At 42.2% G+C, this 23,288-nt stretch overlaps 1 protein-coding gene across 3 annotated transcripts; it reads right to left on the minus strand.

Moving 5' to 3' along the window:
• Positions 1–808: 808 nt before the first annotated feature.
• On the minus strand, positions 809–22,111 carry igf2bp3 (insulin-like growth factor 2 mRNA binding protein 3). Of its 3 annotated transcripts, XM_023426656.2 has the most exons (16): positions 21,360–22,111; positions 20,327–20,387; positions 14,351–14,399; positions 10,661–10,712; positions 10,312–10,375; positions 9,172–9,450; positions 8,887–9,021; positions 8,239–8,361; positions 7,905–8,040; positions 6,542–6,673; positions 6,294–6,362; positions 5,147–5,266; positions 4,932–5,006; positions 4,568–4,699; positions 4,255–4,368; positions 809–3,825 (listed from the first exon to the last, which is right to left on the minus strand). In XM_023426656.2, exons 1-16 carry the CDS (start codon positions 21,532–21,534, stop codon positions 3,724–3,726), a joined length of 1,818 nt encoding a protein of 605 aa, XP_023282424.1. In that variant the 5' UTR covers positions 21,535–22,111; the 3' UTR covers positions 809–3,723. The 3 variants fall into 3 exon arrangements, with proteins under 3 accessions (XP_023282424.1, XP_023282426.1, XP_023282425.1); XM_023426658.2 differs by lacking the exon at positions 6,294–6,362; XM_023426657.2 differs by lacking the exon at positions 6,294–6,362 and having other exon boundaries at positions 5,147–5,269.
• Positions 22,112–23,288: the final 1,177 nt, after the last annotated feature.

Below are 23,288 nucleotides of genomic sequence, written 5' to 3' on the forward strand. Positions count from 1 at the left end.
GCCACTGCCCTATAGTAACTGTAAAGAAAGTATACCGTAAAAAGACAATATGTAGTATGTTGCATACAATTAGAATGTAGGATTGAGTGTTGGATACAACTCTGACTATAAAACACACAGCCAATATAAAATTTTCAGCAAGTTTTAACAAGAACCACTGAACCATTTCTCAAAATAAACTTCCCAATAATTCTACACCCACTCAAAGGGATGTTGCTACTTGTCCGTCGCTCAGCTGTAACTACCAGGAATAAACATGGAAGTTCCCCTCCTTCTTGAGCAAAACAAAACCTTCACAACAGAAGAAGGAATCATCAGCAGGTAAGTTTCAGCTCACATTGTGGAAGGTCTACCTAAACCAAACTTGTTCCTACCACAAGAACAGCAGCAGCACCATCTTCCAGTTTTGTGCCATTAAGCAATCTACCTTTATAGAACAGACATACCAATAGTTCTTACTATATCCGACACCGTGGCCCACAATATAAAGCTCTATATAAAGTTATATTGCCAGTTCAAGTGTAGAAATAACATTGATAAGGTTGCAACGAGAACAGCATCGAAACCAAACTGATAAAGACAAACACTAGCATACTTTTGGAAAAGACATGGGGGGGGAATGATAAACAACGCAGGTTTTTTTTTTTTTTTTTTTTTTTTTATTATTCAGAGGCATTTGACAAGTGGAGCTGTGTGTGAGAGGGGAGGTGAAGGGGCACAAGCATGGTTGCAGAGGGGGGGGAGGAGGGAATATCATGCTGAAGTTAGATCACTTTTCCAAAAAAACTCCGAGACCCAGTCCCTCAAATCTGTCCCATACCAAGAGGATGTTCCACGTTACACAGCCAAGAAATTCTAACAGAAGAAAATAGCTACCAAATCAGCGAGTGAGTGTAGCAACTGTGAAAGACAAAAGGGAAAAAAAGACAGGACTTGTATCTATTTTGAAGTCTTACAAATCAGAAACAAAAGGCAGGCCCTTTTTTTTTTTTTTAATAAACTGTATTTTCTCGTTTTAACTATTGAATGCAAAAATCAAACACGTGATTTGACCTTTTTCACAAAAAACCCAAGCAAAAGTTCAAATACATGTAAGCCACACCACCAAAAATAGAAAGCAGAAAGAAATAACCATCATTTGAGGATTTCAATTAAGCCAAAAAGAGTATATATAAACACTGGCAAAAAGAAAATATTTTTTGATCACTTTCAATTATTCTCTCAATTCTAAAGAGTACATGATTTTAGTTTAAGTTCTCATTCATATCTGGGGAAGCATGGGGAGGCGTAAAGAGGGGGAGGGAGGGGTGGGGGCTAAATTCTAACAAATAGAAGAATGCCTCTACTTCAAATATGTGTCTAAAGAGGTAGATCAAAACAAACTGCGGAGGAAGGGAGAGGGAGGGGGTGGGGAGGGTGGTTTGGCAGGAAGGAAGCAGGGAATTGGGAGGTGTCGGGGATAATTTTAAGTATCACTTGTGCCCCTCAGTTAAGCGCGGTGTTAGGATGGCGCGCCCATGTCAAAAGAAGTGTTCGCGGGGACTGAGGTATCAGTGCGCGCTGGCGCTCAGTGGGGGTAGGGTGGGGTGCCTAGTGCCACAACAACCCCCCACCCCCTCAGCTGAGGTAGACGGCGTTCTACTGTGGAAGCATGGATACACTCAAGCACTTTTACCACAATCAACATATTTACATTCGGCATGAAGAGAAATGAAATAAATTGTATTATATTTAAGTTTTGGATTCTTTTCCTCTACTCTTACCCCCAGTCAGGGATCATTCAGTATTTTGTTTGCCTTTTCTGGCTTTTTTTTTTCCCCTGTATGAACAACAAATTGAAACATCAAGTTACATTTGTGGGTTACAGAGAAATGTCATTTTTGTTTAAATCATTTATTTTCCTAAAGCGCAAAAGAAAAAAGAAAAAATAATAATAATTGCGTCTATCAGTGTGACTCCCCCTACCCTCACCATGCAGTGAACGACGTTAACATTGCCTTGATGGCCTGGCTACAAGGGCCACTCCGAACTGACAAAGCTTGCTCTATGAAAATAAACCTAGTCGGGCTTGGACCTTGCTAAGACATTATCGTCAAGAAGGTGGCAGATGGCCTGGGAACAGAACAGACAATAAACAGACGTTCTGCTGACTCTCGGGCAGCTACAGAGAGGACCGTTACAGTCCACGTTGTAGAGTCCTGACCACAGCCCTCATAGGAAGGCGAAAAGGAAATTTTTTTTTTTGACAAATTAAAGTACCATTACCCATAACGATGTCAATCCCAAAACTAAATGGCATTGCTGTAATTATGTACGGTTGGCATTATTTGCATGTCTTAGTTGTTTTGTACTTTTTTCAGAAGATGGTGGACCCTCAGGGGAAAAACTGAGGCGATTTTCTCTCGATACTCCTGTCAGCCGCCAGCTGAGGGGGCGCCAACTCTTGCTCCAGCGCTGCTATGTACAAATAGACTTTATGTACAGGGTCATCTTAAGTCACACATACACATGTACAATGCCACCTAAAGCACCAGAGTTGAAAGCAAGGTCAGTTGGCAGCTGACCAAATTTTAAATTTTCTTAAAAAAATAAAAATGTTCAAAGACTATCAGCTTTATAAAGTATACAAAATACCACAAAAGCAAAATAAAAAAGAAAGGAACATTTTTCATATATATATAATCATTTTTTTCTCTTCTGAGGTACTAGATCCTGAGGTAGTTAAGTAAAATGCATATTAAATTGGTTTTCCTGGGCAGCAGCAGTTCGGCACCGTTTCCCTAAGTGTCAGTCGTGGCGCTGCCCTCACCTCTAAATATATATTCATCTATGTATATAGGTCTATCTATAAAATGCATCCGAATTTATAAAATGCCACTATCATTACAGGGGCAGGACGCCCAATATAATCCACCCTTTCAGGGGTCCTGTCCTGAAACAAGAATCTTTCCCCTAAACATGGCCCACCCGATCTGAGCCAACCCTCCCCCCAAATAAACCTCTCTGTTGGTCCGACCTGGACCTTGATAGCAATGCCTTTTCCTTTCCACAGAAAACTCATGAGAAAGCTTCATCAACCAATTAAACGCTACCAAAAAAAAGAAAAAAAAAAGAAAATAGGGAAATCAAAAAACAAAACAAAACAAAACAAAAAAAAAAAAAAAAAAAAAAACTAAATCTGAAGTCAACCAAAACATCTTGTCAGGTTTGAAGTACCACACCAAGGAGGTGATAGGAGGGGGATCCTTATTTCTTCTTTGTGTTTCTAGTGCTTAAAAGAAAAAAAAAAAAAGAAAAAGAAAAAGAAAATAAAAATAAAAAAAATAAAATAAAAAATAAAAAATAAAAAAAAATAAAAAAGGAGGGGGGGAAATGTTTTTTTTCTTTTTAAACACACCCGTGGGGGGAGGAGGAGAGCGGTCGAGGGGTGCGTACATGTGAGGGCAGGTGACATTGTTGGGAGCCCTCAGAAGTACATTCTCACAGAGATGCAGAGAGGTGAGGAGGGTGGAGGTTAAGAGGCGTAGCGTCTCTTATTAGCCACACTTGAAAGTTCTTCAAGACAGACAAGGAGGGGTGGATGTTCGGTTGGTGATAACCTTTGACCCCTGAGATGAGCTTGACAACCCCTTGTCTTCTTCTCCCCCTGGACTCTGCTGCATCTATCCATCTGTCGAGTCTTCTGGCAGATTCAGTCACCATTCCTCCAGGTCCGCTGGACCTTTACTTCCTGCGGGGCAGTGAAGGTTGGGCTCCAGATGTGGGCTTGGGTTGCTGCTGCCTCCTCACCTGGGCCAGAATCTCCTGAATCTTCCTCTGGGCCAGCTAGATGACATGGAGAAAACGCTCAGATCACAGCACAACGTCATCTAATTAGGAGTCCGTCAGGGATCCTGTGACAACCTCAAGTGATGCATTATGGTCAGTCCATGCTCTTCTCTGCATGTAGTGTCGCCATATGCAAAACCTCTTTGAATTAAACTCAAACTCAATATCTAATTAGGATGGATTTTCATAAAATCACTTCATTTTGGATATTACTCAGTTTGCATAACCGTATATGCTCACTGAAAAATGGCTAATGAACGGTTGATAACTACAGTGAAACACTTAGTTCTGTGTTTATTCAAAAAATATCTTACAGTAATTACCTTAATTCAATTAAAAAAGGGATCATGTGCGTCTGGGAAATCAGATCAGGGCTTTTGCCTTTCTGAGGTCAATGTACTGTATGTTTTCTTTGTAAAGACCCACCTGGCATGCAAAGAAGTGTCCACTAATCTTGACTATGACCTGGTCATTCTCGTCCGGCGTCTGGTCCCTGGGCACCACCACTTCTGCACATGTCAGGTTCTGCAGCTCGTTCACCTGCAGCCACAACAGAGAGATCAAAGAGCAAACGGTTAAGAGTGAAGAAGAATGGAGAATACCACCGACACTTAAAGCTAAAATTGTTTCCATTTGAAACAAACTTCATGTAAGTGCCAAGGTAGCTTTAGAAGAGAAAAATTCTGGCTTGGGATTGTTCAATTATTGTAGTGATTAAATGGATCAGTATCTTGTTTACAGTTTTTCCGCCCTTCCCGATGACTCGTCCAGCAGCAAAGGAGGGAACCTTGATGTGAGCCTCCAGCTTCACCTCTTCCTTAGGTCCAAAGAAATTCTCTTCCTTCAACTTGCCAAAGATGCGACACTGAGCCTGCAGCCAGACAGGTTGGAGTACAGATTAGTCATGCTGTACCTATGACAATTTTTCCAGAAAAAAAAAAAAAGCCTTAGAAAAACTTAATTCTGGCTGTAAAAGAGCCACTAACAGACCTAACCAACAGCTGCTACCATCAAATTTAACTATATGGGCTGCATTTTTTTTTTTTTAATTTTATTTCTGCCAACAGTGTTTTATGCATTTCACAGCTGTGAAGGTACAGCACCTTAAACTGAGCCTCTGGCGGTCCAACGATGATGACCATCCTCTGTTTGGCATCCATTCCTTCTGCAGGGGCAATCTGAAGAAAGGCAGACAGCCGGCATTAAAAAACAGCAACCTTCACTTCCAATGCCTATCAGTCAAGTGACAACAGGAAGACAGCCGGCGTCGACATGTTATCATTAAGATGCACAACTTCACCGCCTGTCCGTCACTCACCTTGATTGAGGCTCCAGCAAAGTGTGACAGCTGTTTGATGTGTTGACCCTGTTTTCCGATGATGGCTCCCACAGCAAGTGCAGGGATGAACAGGTGAACCGTCTCCGACTCCGGGTGTCCCTGCTGGGTATAAACACTTTAGAACTTGTGTGACCAGGAAAGGATCGCACAGACACTAAACTGCAGACCACTTGCTCAACGGTAGCCACCAATGCATAAACAGTGACTGTATCAGTTCTTTCAGCTACGTGGGAGCTCATGCAATCTACATTACCAGTCGGTCAGAAATGGCAAATCAGTCCTGCAATACTATAAAACACAGATGACACCATCACATCCAATTGGAGTTCTCAAAGTATTTACTAATTTCTGCTAAAAAAAAAAAAAAAAAAAAAAAAAAAAAAAGCTCACGTCAAACAGTGTTAGCTAATTATTTAAAATATTTATTAAATGGCCACTTTTCAAAATATACAATCTGAATTTTCCACATGCATCATTTTACTAATTCCATCTGAAAGACAGTCAGACTGACGGTGGCATCTTGATATGGAGCTCATGCTTTTGCCAGTCTACTCAATAATGGAAAAGTGTCCTAATACAGACGATTATTTACAGAGGCCTTGTTGCAAACTGCTGCAGCACATCACTTGTTTTAGCAGGGTGTGTGATTGACTTGAGCTCTGGAAAGGGAGGTGGCTGCATCGTCAAAGAGGAACAACAAGTAGCACTGTTGATTTTGGATGGAGCCCAATATTCCAGTCAATGTGTCAGCTCAGGGCACGCCAACAACTTGTTTTGGCTGCTTCCAAATTCTGGAGCAGGGCTTTTGGTGCCGAGGATGTTTTACCCGCCGTTTGAAAAAACATGCACCTCACCAAACAACAGCAAATGCTTCATATTTGGCAGGAATAAGACTGTCAAGCATCTGGTGAAGCCGATATAAAATATGACTACTAGCCAAGCTTCTGTTGCCCTCCACGACTTGTGCCTCCTCATCCACCAGGCTAACTGCACATAGAATAGGGCTGTCTAAAGGTCAAAGATCAATGAGCAGCTGGATTAGAACTTGGATGTAGCAGACCCTGACCCCCAATCCTGCAGCGAGCAGCCACAAGCCGTGCAAAGCACTTTGGGACGGGTGACTTACAGCAAGGGGCTGGCTGCTCGCCGACGGCATAGAAGCCCAAAATTGCCCCTCAACCCCATATGGACTGCACTAAAGGAAAAAAGAAACATGGCACTGAGTTGCTTAAGACTAAATACTGTTAACAAACTGACCCAAGAGTTGAAGTACAGTGAGTTTAAGATAAGAAAACATAGCCAATCATTGGTTTGTAATGATAATGTATGGGGCAAGCCACTGTACAGTATGCGACATGGAGACTTTCCACTTACTCCAAATGACGAGCAACCACCGTGGGCTCCAGGAGGTGGGACACTGGACATGGAAGGGCCCATGCCTGGTGCTCCACTCGGAAACAAACCCAAAGCATTTAGATTCAAGCCTGGAATCAGGTTGGACTGGAGCTGGAGAGAAAGGAGGACATTTTTATTAACACGATATGAATCTCAAGTTGCACACACTTGTTCATCAACACCACAAATCCTTTAATACCATTATAAGCCAATCCAAACTATTTTACAAAGCGTTCACAGCTGTGCAATATGCAGTATGATTATGTAGCTTCTGATTACATACAGTACAGGTACCGTCTGAAAGTGCTTGAAGAGACATCACACTAATACGTTTTAAATTAGAGAGAAGTCATACTCCATCATTGCTTTTCCTACATCCTTAGCCTGAAGTTTTCAGGGACAGCATGTAATACCACCTACGGAGGAGGAGGAGGCTGGGAAACAAAGTAAACTATTGTCAATGAGCTGGTTTATTGAACATGCTGAGATAAGCTCTTCTGGTAACTAACTTTATTGATGTAGCTGGCATTTTGAACATCCAGGTGTGGTAAAATCCCCCCAGAAGATAGCTGTTAGATAAACTTGATACCTAAGTGTTAACTGTGGACAGAACTAAAGGATACAATCACTCCAACTCAGAACAACAGTTGGACTTTACTTGGGATATTTGTGAGCCCAAGACGGGCAAATTATCAAATTGTGAGCCTATCCACCCAGACTCTTGATGCATCTTTTTCTAGTACATTTTCTGTATAAAATCTTAAAATTGTGAATTTATTATGTCCACCTCGTAAAACAACATGCACACTGTGTAATAAGCTTTATTTTCTAGAGACAGTTCTGACATCAAGAGTTCATAGCAGCTTTAGCTCAATGTCAAATTCTGAGAGAGAACTGTAGTCAATCACATTGAGTTTAAGTAATCTGAATATTCTGGGTTTTTAGTCCCCAATACCTGAGTTTTCTAGGGAAAAAAAAAAAAAAAAAAAAAAAAAGATCCTGATAATCTTGATGGAGAACCATTGTTGGAGTTTTTTTGTTTTTGTTTTAAAGTGTGCGTATTTATATGACAACAATTCAGGATTTGGAAGTGCTGCTATGGCAGCAGGTTTATGTGTATGTAAACACCATTATCTGATTTCCTCCCTAAAAATAGCTTTCAGTTATTTAGTTTCATGTTTTTATGTAAACTTACAATAAACCTGTCGCAGATGTTTCTTTTAAAGCAATTAAGTCAATGGAAACTTTCCACTAGAAGAGACCATTAGAATAGAATTAATTCACACTTCCCATTTGAAGGAATCATCTTTTTCCATGTTGAATAAGCACTGAAAAGGCTTACGTTCATAGCAGCCATGTCGCTCTCATACGATTCCCTGATCTTCTTCATCACCTCCTCTTCAGCTCTCGAGCACGCCTCGATGGCGCCCTTCACTGTGATGGTCCGCTCTGGGTTGTACAAGGTCAGGTCCTGGAGACTGGGCGAAGCAATGGAGGGAGGGGAGGGTTTGGCATGGGAACAATTGTGAGTTTAAATTGTGACACCACAGCATACACAACAACATTAAAAATGCATGGTGTGCTAAGTGGCACTATTATGAATGGGCTGCAAGGACTACAAATAGTATTCACTGAAAGAGCCGTCAGTAAAATCAGAGTCTGTCAAACGCTCTTACGGTGAGATTGTGATTTTGGTCCCTGTGTCCTGCTCGATTTTTTTGAGGTTGCGTCCTTCCTTCCCAATTAATCTTCCTACAAAGTTGTTGTGTGCAAGAATCTTCAGTGGGATCTCCTCAGTACTGCAAAAAAAAAAAACAAAGGATGTCAAGTTAAATGTTCCTTCACATTCAGATTAAACCTCAAAAAGCAATATGTCCATTTGCCTACATGTTCTGAATTATCAGCATTTTTTATATTCTGTGTACAAACTGTCAAAGTAAATTTTCTTTCTTGGTCAAAATATGTTTAAATGTATAAACAGGCCTGACTAATAAGTCATTTGCATTTATCTCCCAACCACAAACTTCTGCCAATTATACATAGACACAGTTGTGCATCACAACATGCATATATTACCATTATTTTTGACTGGATTGTAACAAGTGAAACTATGACTTAAGAATTTTAAACACCACCATTACATCACTTGAAATCTGATTAGGTCAAAGGTTTGTTTAACAATGACTATACCTCTGTTCTTTCACAAGTTTATAGGTGGTACAAAAAAAAAATTGTAAGAACCAAATTTGACTAAGGGACATATCCTGCTGCTCTTGTTTTAGTTTATATAAAAATAAATTTTAAAAAAATAAATAAAAACTTACAACTTTGTGTCAAGGGCTTCCTTCTGCATGATTTCCATGATGGTTCTGCAAGCGTTCGAACAACCTTCAGGGGTGGAGTGAATTGTAATGGGCTTCTCTGCTGCTCCTGCATTTTCTTTCCTATGGATGTCAATCCTGGAATAAAGGAAAGATGGTTAGAGAAAAAAAAAAAAAAAAAAAAAAAAAAAAAAAAGTCTTTAATGCTGGAGATGAACAGTACAAGCAAAGGAGAGGGCATAACTCACTTGCAATGCTCAGTATAATTCCTGACCTCTGTGTACGTACTTTGAGTGGGTCTGTTTGGTGATGTTGCGGATAGTGGCGCCCTCCTTGCCGATAATTGCACCTACAAACTGCGTTGGAACCAGCATGCGCAGAGGGATGTCTGACTGCACTTTGGGCCGGGCGCCCAGACCTGGAGAGCTGGAACGAGGGGGTCCACGTGCATTAAAGCCTCTCCTGCCCCCTGCTGAAGGACCCTCTGCTGCAGCCGTCTCATCTGGGATATAGGACACTTTCAAGGCATAGTTCTCCATCATAGATCCATTCAGCTTCTCCATCGCCCTGGGGAGCATAAAGGGATGTCAGTCTCTGCATAAAACTCTTGATTCCCAGTGAATGGAGTATAATTTGCCAACACAGGAAGGCTTTCAGACAGCAGTCATTGGACATGGGGGGGTTCTGACTGGTTTAGCTGCCAAACAATTCTGTTCACGCCATCAACATAAAGCTTTAGGTTTGATTTCTTTCCCCATCTCCTTATCAATGGCAGAATCCAAGTGATGGGGACATTAAAACAAAATCCCAAGGCCCCAGGCCAAAGTGAAGCAGTTTCTCAGGTAATGGGCATGAGCAACGGCGAGAAGGCGAGAGCTCCTTTCAAGTCCAACAAACTGCGGGGCAGCGACCAATAATCACTTTTCTGGAGCTAAAAGAAATTCACTCTAACCTCCAGACAGCACTCACACTTTAACACAAGTCTGCCTTGTTAGCCTCAAGGATTTAGATCTGTAGTGAAACAATTATGCCTGGAGACTTCTGCAACCACTCGTGCGGAGAGAAACATTGTAGTATGACTCATGTACACCAGGGGGCACCAGATGGCTAATTTAACCCCCTCCCTCTCCAACAAACACACACACACCCCTCCTCCTCCCCATCATCATTGCATGTCAAATTAAACTGGACTGGTTTTTGGAAGGAGGAAATCAGGTGCACTGGATGGACAGTAGACAGAGGAAGTTGATGCAATTTCCAGTAGAGAATTCTGGGTAAGGTGAAAAACTTCAGCAGATCCATGTCATAGACATCAAGACAGATGAGTTGGAGGTCAGTGATGCGAATACACTCACTCTGTGTGTGTGTGTGTGTGTGTGTGTGTGTGTGTGTGTGTGTGTGTGTGTGTGTATATATATATACACTCACAGCCTGGCCTGGTCCTTGGCTGCATATCGAACATTGACTACTGCAGTCTCTGTGTCAGTGTTAACTGTGGGAGCACACAGAGCAGAGTCAATTCACAGCCATTCAAAAACAGTAACATAATTTACCACCATGGTTACCTTTTACATACAAAAATTACAAATTAACTTGTTAAGAAATTTTACAATGATACATTTATGTATTTTTTATAAACCAAATAAAACAAGGTAGAATTGAAAGAAAACATGGTACAAAAATTCTGACACCAATAAAAGGTGTGTGTTGAGGCGAAGTGGTGGAATTGCACTTTAAGCAGTCTAGCAACGCAAAGCTTAAACAAGTCTGTATTTACCTTGTTCACAGCTCTCTACTGCACCGTACTGAGCAAGCATACTATCCAACACCTAAGAGAAAAAGAGAGAAAAGCCATGATTACTCAAAGACTTTGACCAGAACCTGTTAGTGAGCAGGAGCTCATCTATGGGAACCAGCCCAGCTTGCTGCCAGGACACACTCCATTAATTCTGAACCCCAGAGTTCAATGCTGAGTTACGTGGATAAATTTGCTGCCCTCTTGTAAAAGCTTGTCTACCTCAAATTATGACTCTCCCCTTAGGGCACTGGGCATGGTTCTGAGAAAGCTTTATAACATTTTACAGTCTTTATTTAAAAGTACACATGTAAACAACCATTCCTATTCAAAAAGTTAGATTTACAAGCAGCAAGCTAATCCATCTAACAGTGTACGTGATTTAAAAAAAAACAAAATAAAAAAATAATAAATTGACCATTTAAAAAAAGCAAAATAAAAAAAATAAAAACCATAAAGCTATGCTTGCTTTTTCTTGTTGGACTTGTTTTTTTATACATTGCCAAAAATTATCAACTACTTAAAAAAAAAAAAAAATCCCTGAATGTTGAAATCATACACATAAAAAGAAACGGCAAAAGATATAAAATGCATCCAAAAGACTGCTACACCAAGCTGGCCACTTGCCCAAACCTGGAGACCAAAGGATTTTAATTCATAGATGTGATCAAATGTGGGCGAGAGGGGGAGCGAGGGTTCTAAGCTAAGCTAAGACCTCCGACCATGCTCAGTCGAACCCAAGGCCACACCCCCAAGAGCTCAACCCCACTTTCTAGCCAACAAGACTGCGTCCCTGCCCCCCCACTCAACCAACCCACCAACCAAGCAACCTCCCGCCTCCCTGCCATCTCCACTCCCCATCATTGGCTGCTCCAGCACAGATATGAGTTCCCTGAAGCCAAGAGTTGCTGGCTGCTGGCTGGCTGCTCTGCCTGTCCATCTGCTGAGCCCAGCCAATGGGAATCCAGGCCATTCAGGAAAGGGTGGGGTACATTCCAGCAGGAAGCAGTGGCTGGGGGAGGGGTACGAGTTCATGCTACACATTCTGTGAATCGGCGCACATGGAAGGAAGGGGAAACAGTCCAGGCCCCCCCACCCACTACAGCTTGTGAACACGCCACTACTCTCGCCACTTTTCTTTCGCTGTAAGGCTATACAAACACACACACACACAAACACACACACCATGACCCATTGTCTTATCTACCTGATAAGATACATACAAGGCCTTTGCATCTAAAGATCCCACTGTTCCATTCCTCCATTCTTCTAACCCCTCCCCCTCCGAGGGAGAGAAACCTCCATGTCACCTTTTGAGAAAGCAAACAGCTCGCTCACTACATACTAGGAACATGGGTGGATCTAGAGCTGCAGTTGAGGGACATGCGTAGGCAAAGCGAGCCCACCATTACAAAACACTGAGCCTGTCTGTAGCCATTTGATCACAGTGAGGCTGAAATCTAAAGACATGTATTAAACTTACAGTTTAGAATAATACTGAACAATGGTGCAGTTCACTAGGAAAATTCTCATTAGGCTTCCATAGTCTTTATGGAGCAGAAAATTAAACTGAACACCACCACAAGCACACGCTATCACTGCTAAACCTCTGCAGAGGGAGAAAATTTTTTTTTTTTTTAAATCACGTAAAGATGTGTTACTGACACATGAGATTCCACATGCAAGTTAACAGTGGGATCTTAAGTCTGACACATGTGATTTAAAAAAAGAAAGAGAAAAAAAAACAGCTTCAGTGTAATTTCACCCTTTTCCCAAGTTGTCTGACAAATTTTAGTCCAGAAAAATTGTATGTATGCCGAGCAGATTAGTATGTAGTCAGTGAATACCAAGGAGTTTTAAATTAAACGCTTATCACATGCAGAGAAAGAAAGATATGCAACGCACAGACACACACACACACACACGACTGTTGCTCAACACTGACATTCGTTTTTCACTAATCAGGCAATGGCCTTGAAATCTGACCATGTTACAGTTCACCATTTCTATTGATATTGTTCATTTTTACATGACAGCTTTTTGCCTGTTAACCCTTGAAGGGACATGAAACAAGTAGACTGCATTTGAGACTTAACACTGACCTTGAGCGTCATTTTTAACGCTTCAAGTCTGTTTAAAGTCACTGTAGATACCTGCTACAAGAACATCCAGTGAGCTACTACTTATGCAACAGAGGACAGTTTTACATAATCAATTCAAACATGGTTTTCTGAAGATTTTGGTCACAGAAAATTTGTGGGTGTTTTTTTTTTGCCTAAAATATCAACGATCACTTCCAGGCTTAATCCAAGATCAAGTCAAATTATTAATGCAGTTTAAAAGTTACCTGTGTTGGAACAGTCATGTGTTCAACTGTCATTTTGGAGGGGTTTAACAGCAAGTCATACATTTTTGATTATTTTCTATTTTTTTTCCCCTGTATGTGGGACCTCTCTCCAAGTTGTTTGTATATGAACATAATAGACGTAAAAACAACACAAGTACAATTTCATCTGATTCAGCACAATAACCCCGAAACAGTTTGCACTTGCATCGAGTTTACACTGTTGTATTACTTTGATGTTGTCGAGAGTTTTCATGTAGCTATGATAATTTAAGAGGGAGTTTGTGGTGGCATTTATGGCTTGTTGTAATTTTATAAAGCGCCATTTAGTTACAAATTAACGCCTTATAATGTGTTCCCCAACACCTATGTCCAGCTATGTCCTTAAATTTAGAAACCCTGATATCATAACCTTTTAAAAGTGTATTTATTGCAGGGGCAACACAATGGAATGCATTAAATTGTAGGAGTGCAGATTTTAATTTTGTCCACCCTCTAAATGTCAAACACACACTGATACAAGTGAATCTTCAATAAATTCAAATGATATAATTTCCAGACTCACTGTTCACATGAAACGTCAAGAAAACTACAACACACAAAGTACTAAATAAATAAATTGACTTTCTAAAAATAATAAAACTAAAATGGAGATTTCCCATGAACCATATAAGGACTTAAACAATTGGGCTGACCGGGTGAAACTCCTTGTCACATGAATGTTTCACAACCCCTCAGACAATACCCTTGGTTTATTTTTACCTAATTTCCACACAGGGGTTCTTTGTGTGAAAAAGCTTTCAAACTTGCACGTCAATAGTGTTGAAGGACGATCAAGTCAAAAGAGTCTAAAGAACCAAGTCAAATAAAAAAAATCAGCTTTTTCAAAATGCTTTAAAAACATAAGTAACCAATATATGTAGAATTAATGCCACAATCATCTTGTTTCCTCCTAAGTGTGAGCCAGATGAATCATCAAGACACCCAACACAATCCTTTTACATTTTCCCGCACCTTTGTTTAGTAAAACATCACCATCCTCTCTTGTCATTCCCAAGCTCCTGTGTAGATAAACTGTCAAAACTCAACCTTGCAGATCTTTGTTGTTATTGTTGTTAAAGTCCCAGTGATATTGCCAATAATTTCTACCAACTGCATAACTACCCACTGGTCTGAACCACAACCATCTTCAAACAAATCATCAAGCGCATCCTCAACTGTAACCCAAAGGGGGGCCAGGTGACTCCAGAGGCCACTAAATGATAGCCCAGTTGGGCTGCCCCATGGTGCCCCGCCCTGGAAGCAGTTAGCAGCCTGTTAGCACTCACCTCCCACTGCATATGAGGCGGGATGTTCCTGATCTGCAGCTTACAGCTCCTGGAGAGAGAACAAGGGAAGAAAGGGTGGGGGATGGATAAAGGAGGAGGAAGAGAAAGAAAGAAATTGATGAAGATAGATGGGAAGAGAGATTGGAAAGAAAAGGGAAGACAGACAGTTAGCAGCAGAAAACACCAAGGGCACAATGATACAAATTACAGTAAAAAGGTATTGTAATAAAAAAAAAAATAAAATAAAATAAAAAAATTAAAAAAACACGCAGGTCCTCATTCCCTCTGCCATGTAAAGGGACAACCTAGGGTGGAGAAGCTGCAGATACGTCTTCTGCTTTAATTCCATTCCCAACTCAGCAGGCAGCAGGTGCATTGAAACAACCTGGGTAAAAACGTGGGAGGAAGTGAGGGAGAAAATAAATAAATAAAAAAAAGGGGGCAGAGGGGCGATTTGGAATCACCACTGGGAGGGGGGGGCCTAAATTGAGTTGAGGGTGTTCGAAATTAAAATTAAACTAAAAACGTACCACAGCCTTTCTCCCAAATCACCAATTGTGTCACAGAGTGCGAAGGACGAGATAGGGAGGAGAAACAGGACGGTGAAGCTGGAGAGAGGAGTAGGAAGACGCATCAAGGAAAAAGCAGAGGGGGAAAAAAGGATTGAAAAGACGAAGATATCCTATCCTAATGTCTTGTCGACACACTTTGAGTCAAGCATGTGCCCTGTAGCATTGCATCATGAGGTTTCAGCCACTGCTAGGCTCAAGCCCACTCTTTTCAACCAAAATAGACACTTATCCAGGAGCATCCAGCTGTTGTTATCAAAAAAGGAGGGAGGGGTGGGAGGTTGGTGGCAGTGCCAAACAGAAACTAAAGGGAATCTCCATTAACCGCTTCACACTAAAAGAGGAAGATTTAAAATTGTGTGCTTGTTCATAGAGTGTGCACACAGCAGATGCAAGAGGAGACTAGCAGCTACAATGGTGCTGCTGTGTGTGCTGTCACAAGAAACAACCAGGACAGAAATTCCCCATTTTCATCCTTTTAGAATGAAGGTTCCCAATTTTTAGTGGCATTTTGTGTATAGCAGCGTGAATACAGTGGCTATGTGTGGAGGTCATGCAGACAATGGAACTTGTGGATCAATGAGTCAGAGTTTCACAAGTGTCCATCTGCATGTGGATGTTGCATTTACAAAAGAGAAAAAAAAAAAAAAAAAAAAAATCAAAGTGAGAAAAGTGCAGCCCCACTCCAAAGTCCACTGCCTATTGACACACACAAACCTAAAGGATCACAATGTACATATGGCTGGGAGCTGAAGCATGAGAAAACACACACACACACACAATGTGGAAATACAAACCCTGACCCCATCCTATTTCCACACCAGCCTTACGCTCTTTCACGCATACCTGATACATATGCAGATAATTGTGCAGTTGTATTGAGTGTAGACACAATTTTCCATCTTGTGTAAAAACTTTAAGTTAAAGAGTTACATTACAAACCTCGTTCTTTTGCTCAAGCTTCAATGAGCTGTTAAATGACGTTTAAATGCAGCTCATCTACTTGTACAAACTGCTGTACAATTGTTGTTTTGAAATCTGAAAACACTTAACATGCAGCATTTATAAACTCACTTTACACTATGAACTCAAATTCAACAGGATATGTAACAATTTAATTAAAGAATTACACACAAGCTTATCAAGGTAGCAAAACGTACTGCACATGTGCAACAAGGGCCGCAGTAGTAGAAATTCCTCATCCTAGCCACTACGGCCATAATCCGGCCAACAGAAGTTCAACAACATATTTAATTTGAGACATTAGGGAACTACTTAATTCTAAATGGACAAATTGTAAAGAAAATTCCCAAATAACTTCCAAGAGGAATTCCAGCCGTTTCCGGCCCAATGTGCCATTCCTGGCTGATCCGGCCCCCTCTCTCTCTCTCTCTCCCGCCGCACATTCTGTATGCTCTGCATTGCGGTGGGAACGCCATGCGAAATGTGCAAATGCACCAAGCACTTCCAGTCGGATTAACCTATAGCTCCACACAGCACACAGAAGAAGTCAGCCAGGGTATAGGGTGGGGTGGGGGAGGTATACATTCCCTGGTCCCAGCCTTTGAATTGAGGAGGGGGAGGAGGTGTGTGTGAGTGGGGTGTGGGTTGGGGGGTGGGGGGGACTAGCCCTGTTTCAGGCAAGGGTAACAAGGGCCCTCACTGCCCTGTGGGGGTGGGGCCCTGTTGCCATGGACACGGACAAGTCCACTGACAGGAACATGTAGAGCGGGGTTAAAAGTGGGAGGGGGAGGGAAGGAGGGGAGGGCCAGGAGTGACTGGGGTTGGCTCGTCATGTGATGGCCAAGAGGAGGCCTGGCTCCTTATTTACTTTTGAAATGGACCAACATTCTACATGTTAACCCCCGTCCTTCGCCACCCAGCTGAGACCTACGGGCCTGCACCGTGGACACTGTGCACACAAGTGGGTGAATAGACACGTATGCAAGCGTGCACATGCACCCATAAAGACCACAAGAGGATTCACAAGTCAAGCACCATGACACTGCACCACACCTGTATTCATCTCAATTTCTTAGTCGTCCACCCATACTGAAGCACTCTACGTCAACACAGCCACAGACGGTGTGGTACACACGTGATCTGTGCTCATCGCCCATCCACAGCCATTGACTATTCAGTATGCAGAGGTTCTGAATGACTGAACTCCACACAGCCTGGTTTCCGCTACCCTCTCACAGGCCTTATACGCACACTGTGCACCCAATAAGCTACATTCAACACTTGCGTTTGGATAGATTGGTTTGGAATTCCCTCAGAGAATTCCAGTGAGTTGAATATCAACAGTTAGAAATGACTCAACTTCTGTAAAGACTATTACACGTGTCTTCACCTCCCCCACCACACACAAAATAAATGTACATATATTTAAGAGGAAGCACAAATACAATGTGATTCTGATTTGAGCCTAGTAGGAGGCAGAGTTAAGGAACCTTTGCCTGCAGTCTGGGTAAAACAAGGGGCCACATTCATAATTCTCTGGCACCCCAAGTCTCCGTCCCAAATCCCCATTTTTGCAGGTGGGGCCCCACAGTGACCCCATGACCCAGAATTCTTGTAATAAGAGCCAGGAGCCATTTCTACAAACAACACTGATACGATCTACACTATTGTCTCAATTTATAGATGTTTTTATAGTGATTGGTTTGGGGAAAAAAAAAAAAAAAAAAAAAGCTGCCATTTAGAAAAAGAAAAGAAAAAAAAAAAGAACAGGGCTAAAGAGCTGAAACTTTACACCACTCAGTGAGCACAAATACAGCGCTATATATGCTGGAAATAATCAAAGTTGTGCACCTTTGAACAAAGCATGTTTAACGTCTTCCTCACCCTCTCTCACACACACACACGCTCACACACACTCACACACACTTGAGGCCACCCCTCATATAGCCATGCCATTTTCTTTCTTCCTGTACACGTGACAAAGCGGATACATTCATATGGGGATGAGCAAGCAACATTTTTATTTTGTTGAATTTATCCAACATGGGGGCATAATATGAGTTCAGCACACAATGACGACATTGCTGCAACTCAGTTGGCCTTTTATGGAGGACTGAATTAAATATCTGGAGTGAAATTAAAAACAAACAAAAAAGGGAGGAATGCTCAATAGTAACTGTTGGCAAAAATACATTTTACATGGCCCACTTGCTCCAACAAGAAAGTCAATATACTTTTGTTAAAAAAAGCTAGGTCACAGGTTAAAATATAAATTGCTATTTTTAAATCATTATGCCAATTGTGGAAAATATGGCTGTTTTAAGTCAAATGTAGAAACACCTTTAAGATTCAGATAAATGCTTGATATCCTACTGAACAATTTACATGCTTTCATAGAACAGAAAATAAATAAGAGCACAAGATATTGTCAAGAACGTGTGGGCGTCTTCTTTAAATTCCAGATTTATAAAAAATAAAAAACAATAAAAAAAAAAAAGCCAAGCACAAAACGTTTTCAGGAGTCAAGCAAAGTAAAATGTAAATGTCCATAAGATGATTAAAAAGGTTTAATAACTTTAAAAAGGGGAATACTATGCATCTATGGACGAGATGTTTTCAATTAAGTGAATTTTGTTGTGTTATGTTGTTAATGCTCACAGAATATTTTCAGGAGTCATTGCTGAAAGCAGCAGATGTTTAGGGGCTGCAGCGGTGCTAATTTTAGTGGCCTTTTTCGCCACAACCATGACAAATTCAGAGGAATGTAGATCAAAATCTAATTACGAGATGGAATTTGGCCAATGTGAAACACCACACTCCGGAGCCCGTCACCCTACGCAGTCCTATCTTTATGAACCCCCAAACTGCAGCCACCCCACCTTGATCCCTGTCTGCTGTAGCACTTCCCCTTCCTGAGGGGTTCAAAGGTTAAGCCATGGTGATTGGCCAAGCCCCCAGCTGATATTTGCAGGCTGGAATGCAAAGAGGGGCCCCAGTGTACAAGTGTGTATGTGTAGCATATACTCAGAATACTGTTCCTATTGACTACTGCCATGTTCCATGTTGTAAAGGGAGGGCACGTTTTGTACTTTTTTGAAGTGTGGCTGAAACTCGACTCTGTTGCTGCCATAGCCAACACAGCAGACTGCAGAGAGACAGAGCAACGTCACCAGTTTTTTTTTCGTGATCAGGAAAATTTTGGAGGAAGGTCTCCAGATTTCACGCAAAATTCCCACGTAGCTCACCTGGTTTATTTTTTCTCTCACCCCCCCGCCTCACCCCCCCTAAGCTACACTTTAGACCAACAGCCTACCAGCTGCCAGGGGAGCGCATCTGTGTCGTCCAGGTGGAAAATACAATTCTAGAAGATGTCAAAAATCCCCTGCGTGCTCCGTTTTTCGTATCTAAACACTTTGTAAATTATTTTCAGTCACGTACATATATAGGTCAAAAGGCACGTTTCACATCGACTTTCTGATTTCAAACGTGGCTCCTTACTTTGCATAAAATAAATCAAACTTTCACGAAATCAAACTGTGCACGTTACGTGTAATATCTTTTAGAAATAAATACACCAATTAGCAAGCAAGGGCCATTTAATTCAAGCACAGAATTAATTATGACCAAACTGCGTCACCACCTAAAAATCCGCACACAATGCCAAAAAGCCCCAGTATTTTACGTCCTCAACACACATTGCGTAGACTCCTCAAAAAACATTTACAGTACACTTTATGGAAATCATGAACTGAAACACAACTGCCCAGTGTGGCTACGGGGGTCTAACTCTGAAACTAAGGTTTTCCGTGACTTGGGCCCCAAACCTCCCATTCCACTCGCGTTTGGGAGTCCATCTCATGCAACAGCAGCACAATGTGCAGAGGAGGGCGGAAGCGCAGGGCAGGCAGGGAGAATGACGGGCAGATCCTTCTCAAATGGACGACTCCACAAGGCCTGTACGCCTCAAATGCAGCCTGCACTCACTCTGCACACATTTCAGCCAACACACTCAGGCTTTTCTAATCGCCCTGAGGTTGGAGCTGAAATAATATCAAGTGCTGAACATATATAAAAAAATACTGAGGGATGGGCGAGCGACAAAATACAGGCATGCGCTAGTTAAACCCAAATGCACGAAGGTTTTAGGAGCACCCCACAGTCATGGCGAGAGGAGGGAGTACACCACCATACGCCCCTTTCATTTGACCCCCAGAACATTCAGAAAAAAAAAGACACCTTCATTTAACCAAAATGAAAATACTTATACCACTGAATTAACAATGCTCAACAGCAACATACATGCACATTTCCAGCACCAGGCTACATCTTGAAAAAACAAAAACAAATAAAAGGCTTCTTGTAGAAAATGGCTACAGTAAAGAGAAAAAAAAAACTGGAGCTCCCACGAGTTGAACCCAGCACTGTATAATAAAACTCGACCTACCTTTGACGTTTAGGGACCGAGTGCTCCACTTCGAGAAGTTTCCCATGAAGTTCAACTTTACCTAGAAAACAAAATGCAACTATTTTAATTTCTCGAGTCCTTTGACCTCTCAGGCAGGCCTCCTTTCTTGCTCTAGGAAATGTATTTAGGGTTAGTGTTTACTCCTCATTTTAGGGAGTGTGCTAAAATCTAAACATGCATTATGTAGACATGGCAGCGTCCTGGATATTTTCAGCATAGTGTGATATTAGCAACACAAAATGCTGATTGTGCGAGCCACTAATAGCACGAGGACACAAAATGAGCCACACATTAGCTCAATACGTAAAATTATGAGTGTAGCTAAATTGTTACGTGCCCTGTGTGTGTGAACAGGCGTAAGTCTAATTTAATAACTAACCCATGAGACGAAGTGAAGAATATACAAAAGTAAATGGTCGTGGGGCTCAGTTAGTTGGCCTACATTTGACCAACAATTAAACCACCTGGTGTGTCAGCATGGGCGAAATGGCTTCACAATGTAGCGAGTTGTGGCCACTGGAGAAGGCCTATACTTTGAAACTGGGATAAGAGTGCAAGTTCAAATTGAAACTGGTAAAAGCAGCAACCCACTACGGCCCGTGCTCCTATCCGTGCCAAAGAGGACTGGGTGATAGAGCCCACAATAAGGCTCTCTTCACGGCGTCCACAGCCCGCTGCCTATGCGCCCCACTGCCCTAAACGGCACATAACCTGAAAGCCTTGGTATTCTCATCCTCATGATTGTGTTTACTCGACCATTTTATCAAGCTACACTCAGTGAAATTACAAGAGCAGAATTTCACTCAAACCCTGGGCAGCTATTTCCCTGAGCCCACAGTGTCAAAAGGCCAAGTAAAGGTTCTGTGAGAGAAAGAAATGCTTGGGTACACCCCCACCCTACAGGACTATACATGCATTTCTCATAAGGGCCCTGAAGTAAAGGCAATCTTCACACAATTGCAGCAGTTCGTACGTCTTTCAAAATACCACTTTTTAGCCCAAAATTTCTCACCTGAAAGAACATCGATGGCCTTCATTGCAGCCTTCTCGTCCGGGCAATCCACAAACGCATAGCCAGTTTTGACAAGAAATGGACCACTGTGCGGAATCTTCCACTGCTCAAAGATAGTTTCGAAGTCCTCCTCGCTCGCTTCTGCGCTCACGTTGCCAATGTATAGCTTATTCATGTTCTGCGCCGAAAACGGACAATCTTTACGCTGAGGGAGAGATAGTTATTTGCTCTCACGGATGTGCAGTGTTTGGAGTAGCCTAAATCGCCTTTACTACTACGGAGTGGCTGTGGCGTGCTTCCCGGTCGTTCAAGCCACAGATAGATTTAAACTGGCAGCCTCACAGTGCGTTTGCGCTCCCTCGCCCCTCTGTCTCTATCGCGCAATAAATAAATGCTCAATTATTAATCTCGTGTCTCCAAACGATGGCGGGCTGGGTGAAAAGGAGGAGAAACTACTTTGTGTCTTCCTCCAAACCCCTTGGCAAAGAGACAGAGAATGTCACACACGGTAAGGCTGGCGCCCGCCTCTAAGTCTAGAGCCTAGAATAAGAAGAAGAAGAAGGGGGAGAAAAAAATCCTCTGCTATTCCGGCTTTTTTGAATGAGCCACGTGTTCAAACTACAAATCAGCCCACACGTGAGGAATCCCAATTGCTCAATTAAGTGTTTGGGATTGGGGAAAATTGCACGGGAATCTGGGGTGGGGACAGCAGAGGGGAGTGGAGAAAAAAGGAGGGGAAGAGTGGATTGGTGTTGGGAAAAAACCTGGCGAGCTATGTGCGTAAAGGGATTCCGTGAGAACCCAGTGTATCTTTACTAGAATCACATTCGTGTGCCTTTCTCTGCAAACCCTCGATCCTCATTGGTCGGTTGAGGAATAGTAAAACGGCAGTGCGCTCACGCACGCCCATAGCAGGGAGACGCTGATATTGCGGGGGCTTGTGCGCACGGCTGTGCTAAGTGCGCTGTACTGATGACACAGTAGGAGGAAAAGGGGGGTGGGGCCATTCATAAATGATGTTGCACTGTATTGTTAAATTGCATACTGAACACATTTAATTTTGTAAAATCTTGCATAGGGAGGGCCCTGTGCCCCTCCTTGGGCCCTCGCGCAATATGGGAATGACACGTACTCCTATCCACATGACGGCATCCATCTTCTCCAACTAGAGTGGAGCCATGCCCTTCCCGTTCCACAGCTCAAAGTCCAACAGCAGGCCCTACTTGCTCATTATAACACAAAATAATATTGAGGAGGGTGTCTTTGGGCGAGATGAGTGCTGCCGCGCCACTTGTTTTTCCCAACTTTCAGACGATTTAGCAGAGCGAGGAAGCTTTCGCCATGTGGTCAGATTGCACATGGCGAAGCCTCACTGCTATACCTCCGGTATGGATTTGCATTTACTGAAAGAGGGAGGGGTCTCCTACACCAAAGTGCCCCTAGTGTGCTATGTAAAGGCACAGCCCAATTGGATCACGTGTGGAATACTAAAATCTTACACAACTGTCAATAAGATCTTTTGTTAATCACAGGCGAAGGCCGACAGTTTACACGTAGGTCAGTCTGCGGAGAATGGCTGTGATTACGAAACTAATGGGGTCTGAATCCTTACCTGTTGACGGGATAAGGGGCAATATACAGTCAGAGCACGACTTGTTCAAGTGTTTCATCAAAGACCCTAACATGAAAATGTACATACAGGGTCATGCTTATGAATGGATCCAACCTGACAATAGATTTGTGAAAAAGCATAGTGAAACATAGACACATAGTTCAGCTCAAGTGCCTGGTGTGGGCCAAAACATTTTACAGTAGGCCTATCTATCTATCTATCTATCTATCTATCTATCTATCTATCTATCTATCTATCTATCTATCTATCATGCATAGTTTTTAATTTGCCACATATAACTCATACAGGACAACTCC

This window comes from Seriola lalandi, unplaced genomic scaffold (genome assembly GCF_002814215.2).
Source record: "Seriola lalandi dorsalis isolate HSWRI2012SDOR001 ecotype SW California unplaced genomic scaffold, Sedor1 jcf7180002054834, whole genome shotgun sequence".
Taxonomy (NCBI): Eukaryota; Metazoa; Chordata; class Actinopteri; order Carangiformes; family Carangidae; genus Seriola; species Seriola lalandi.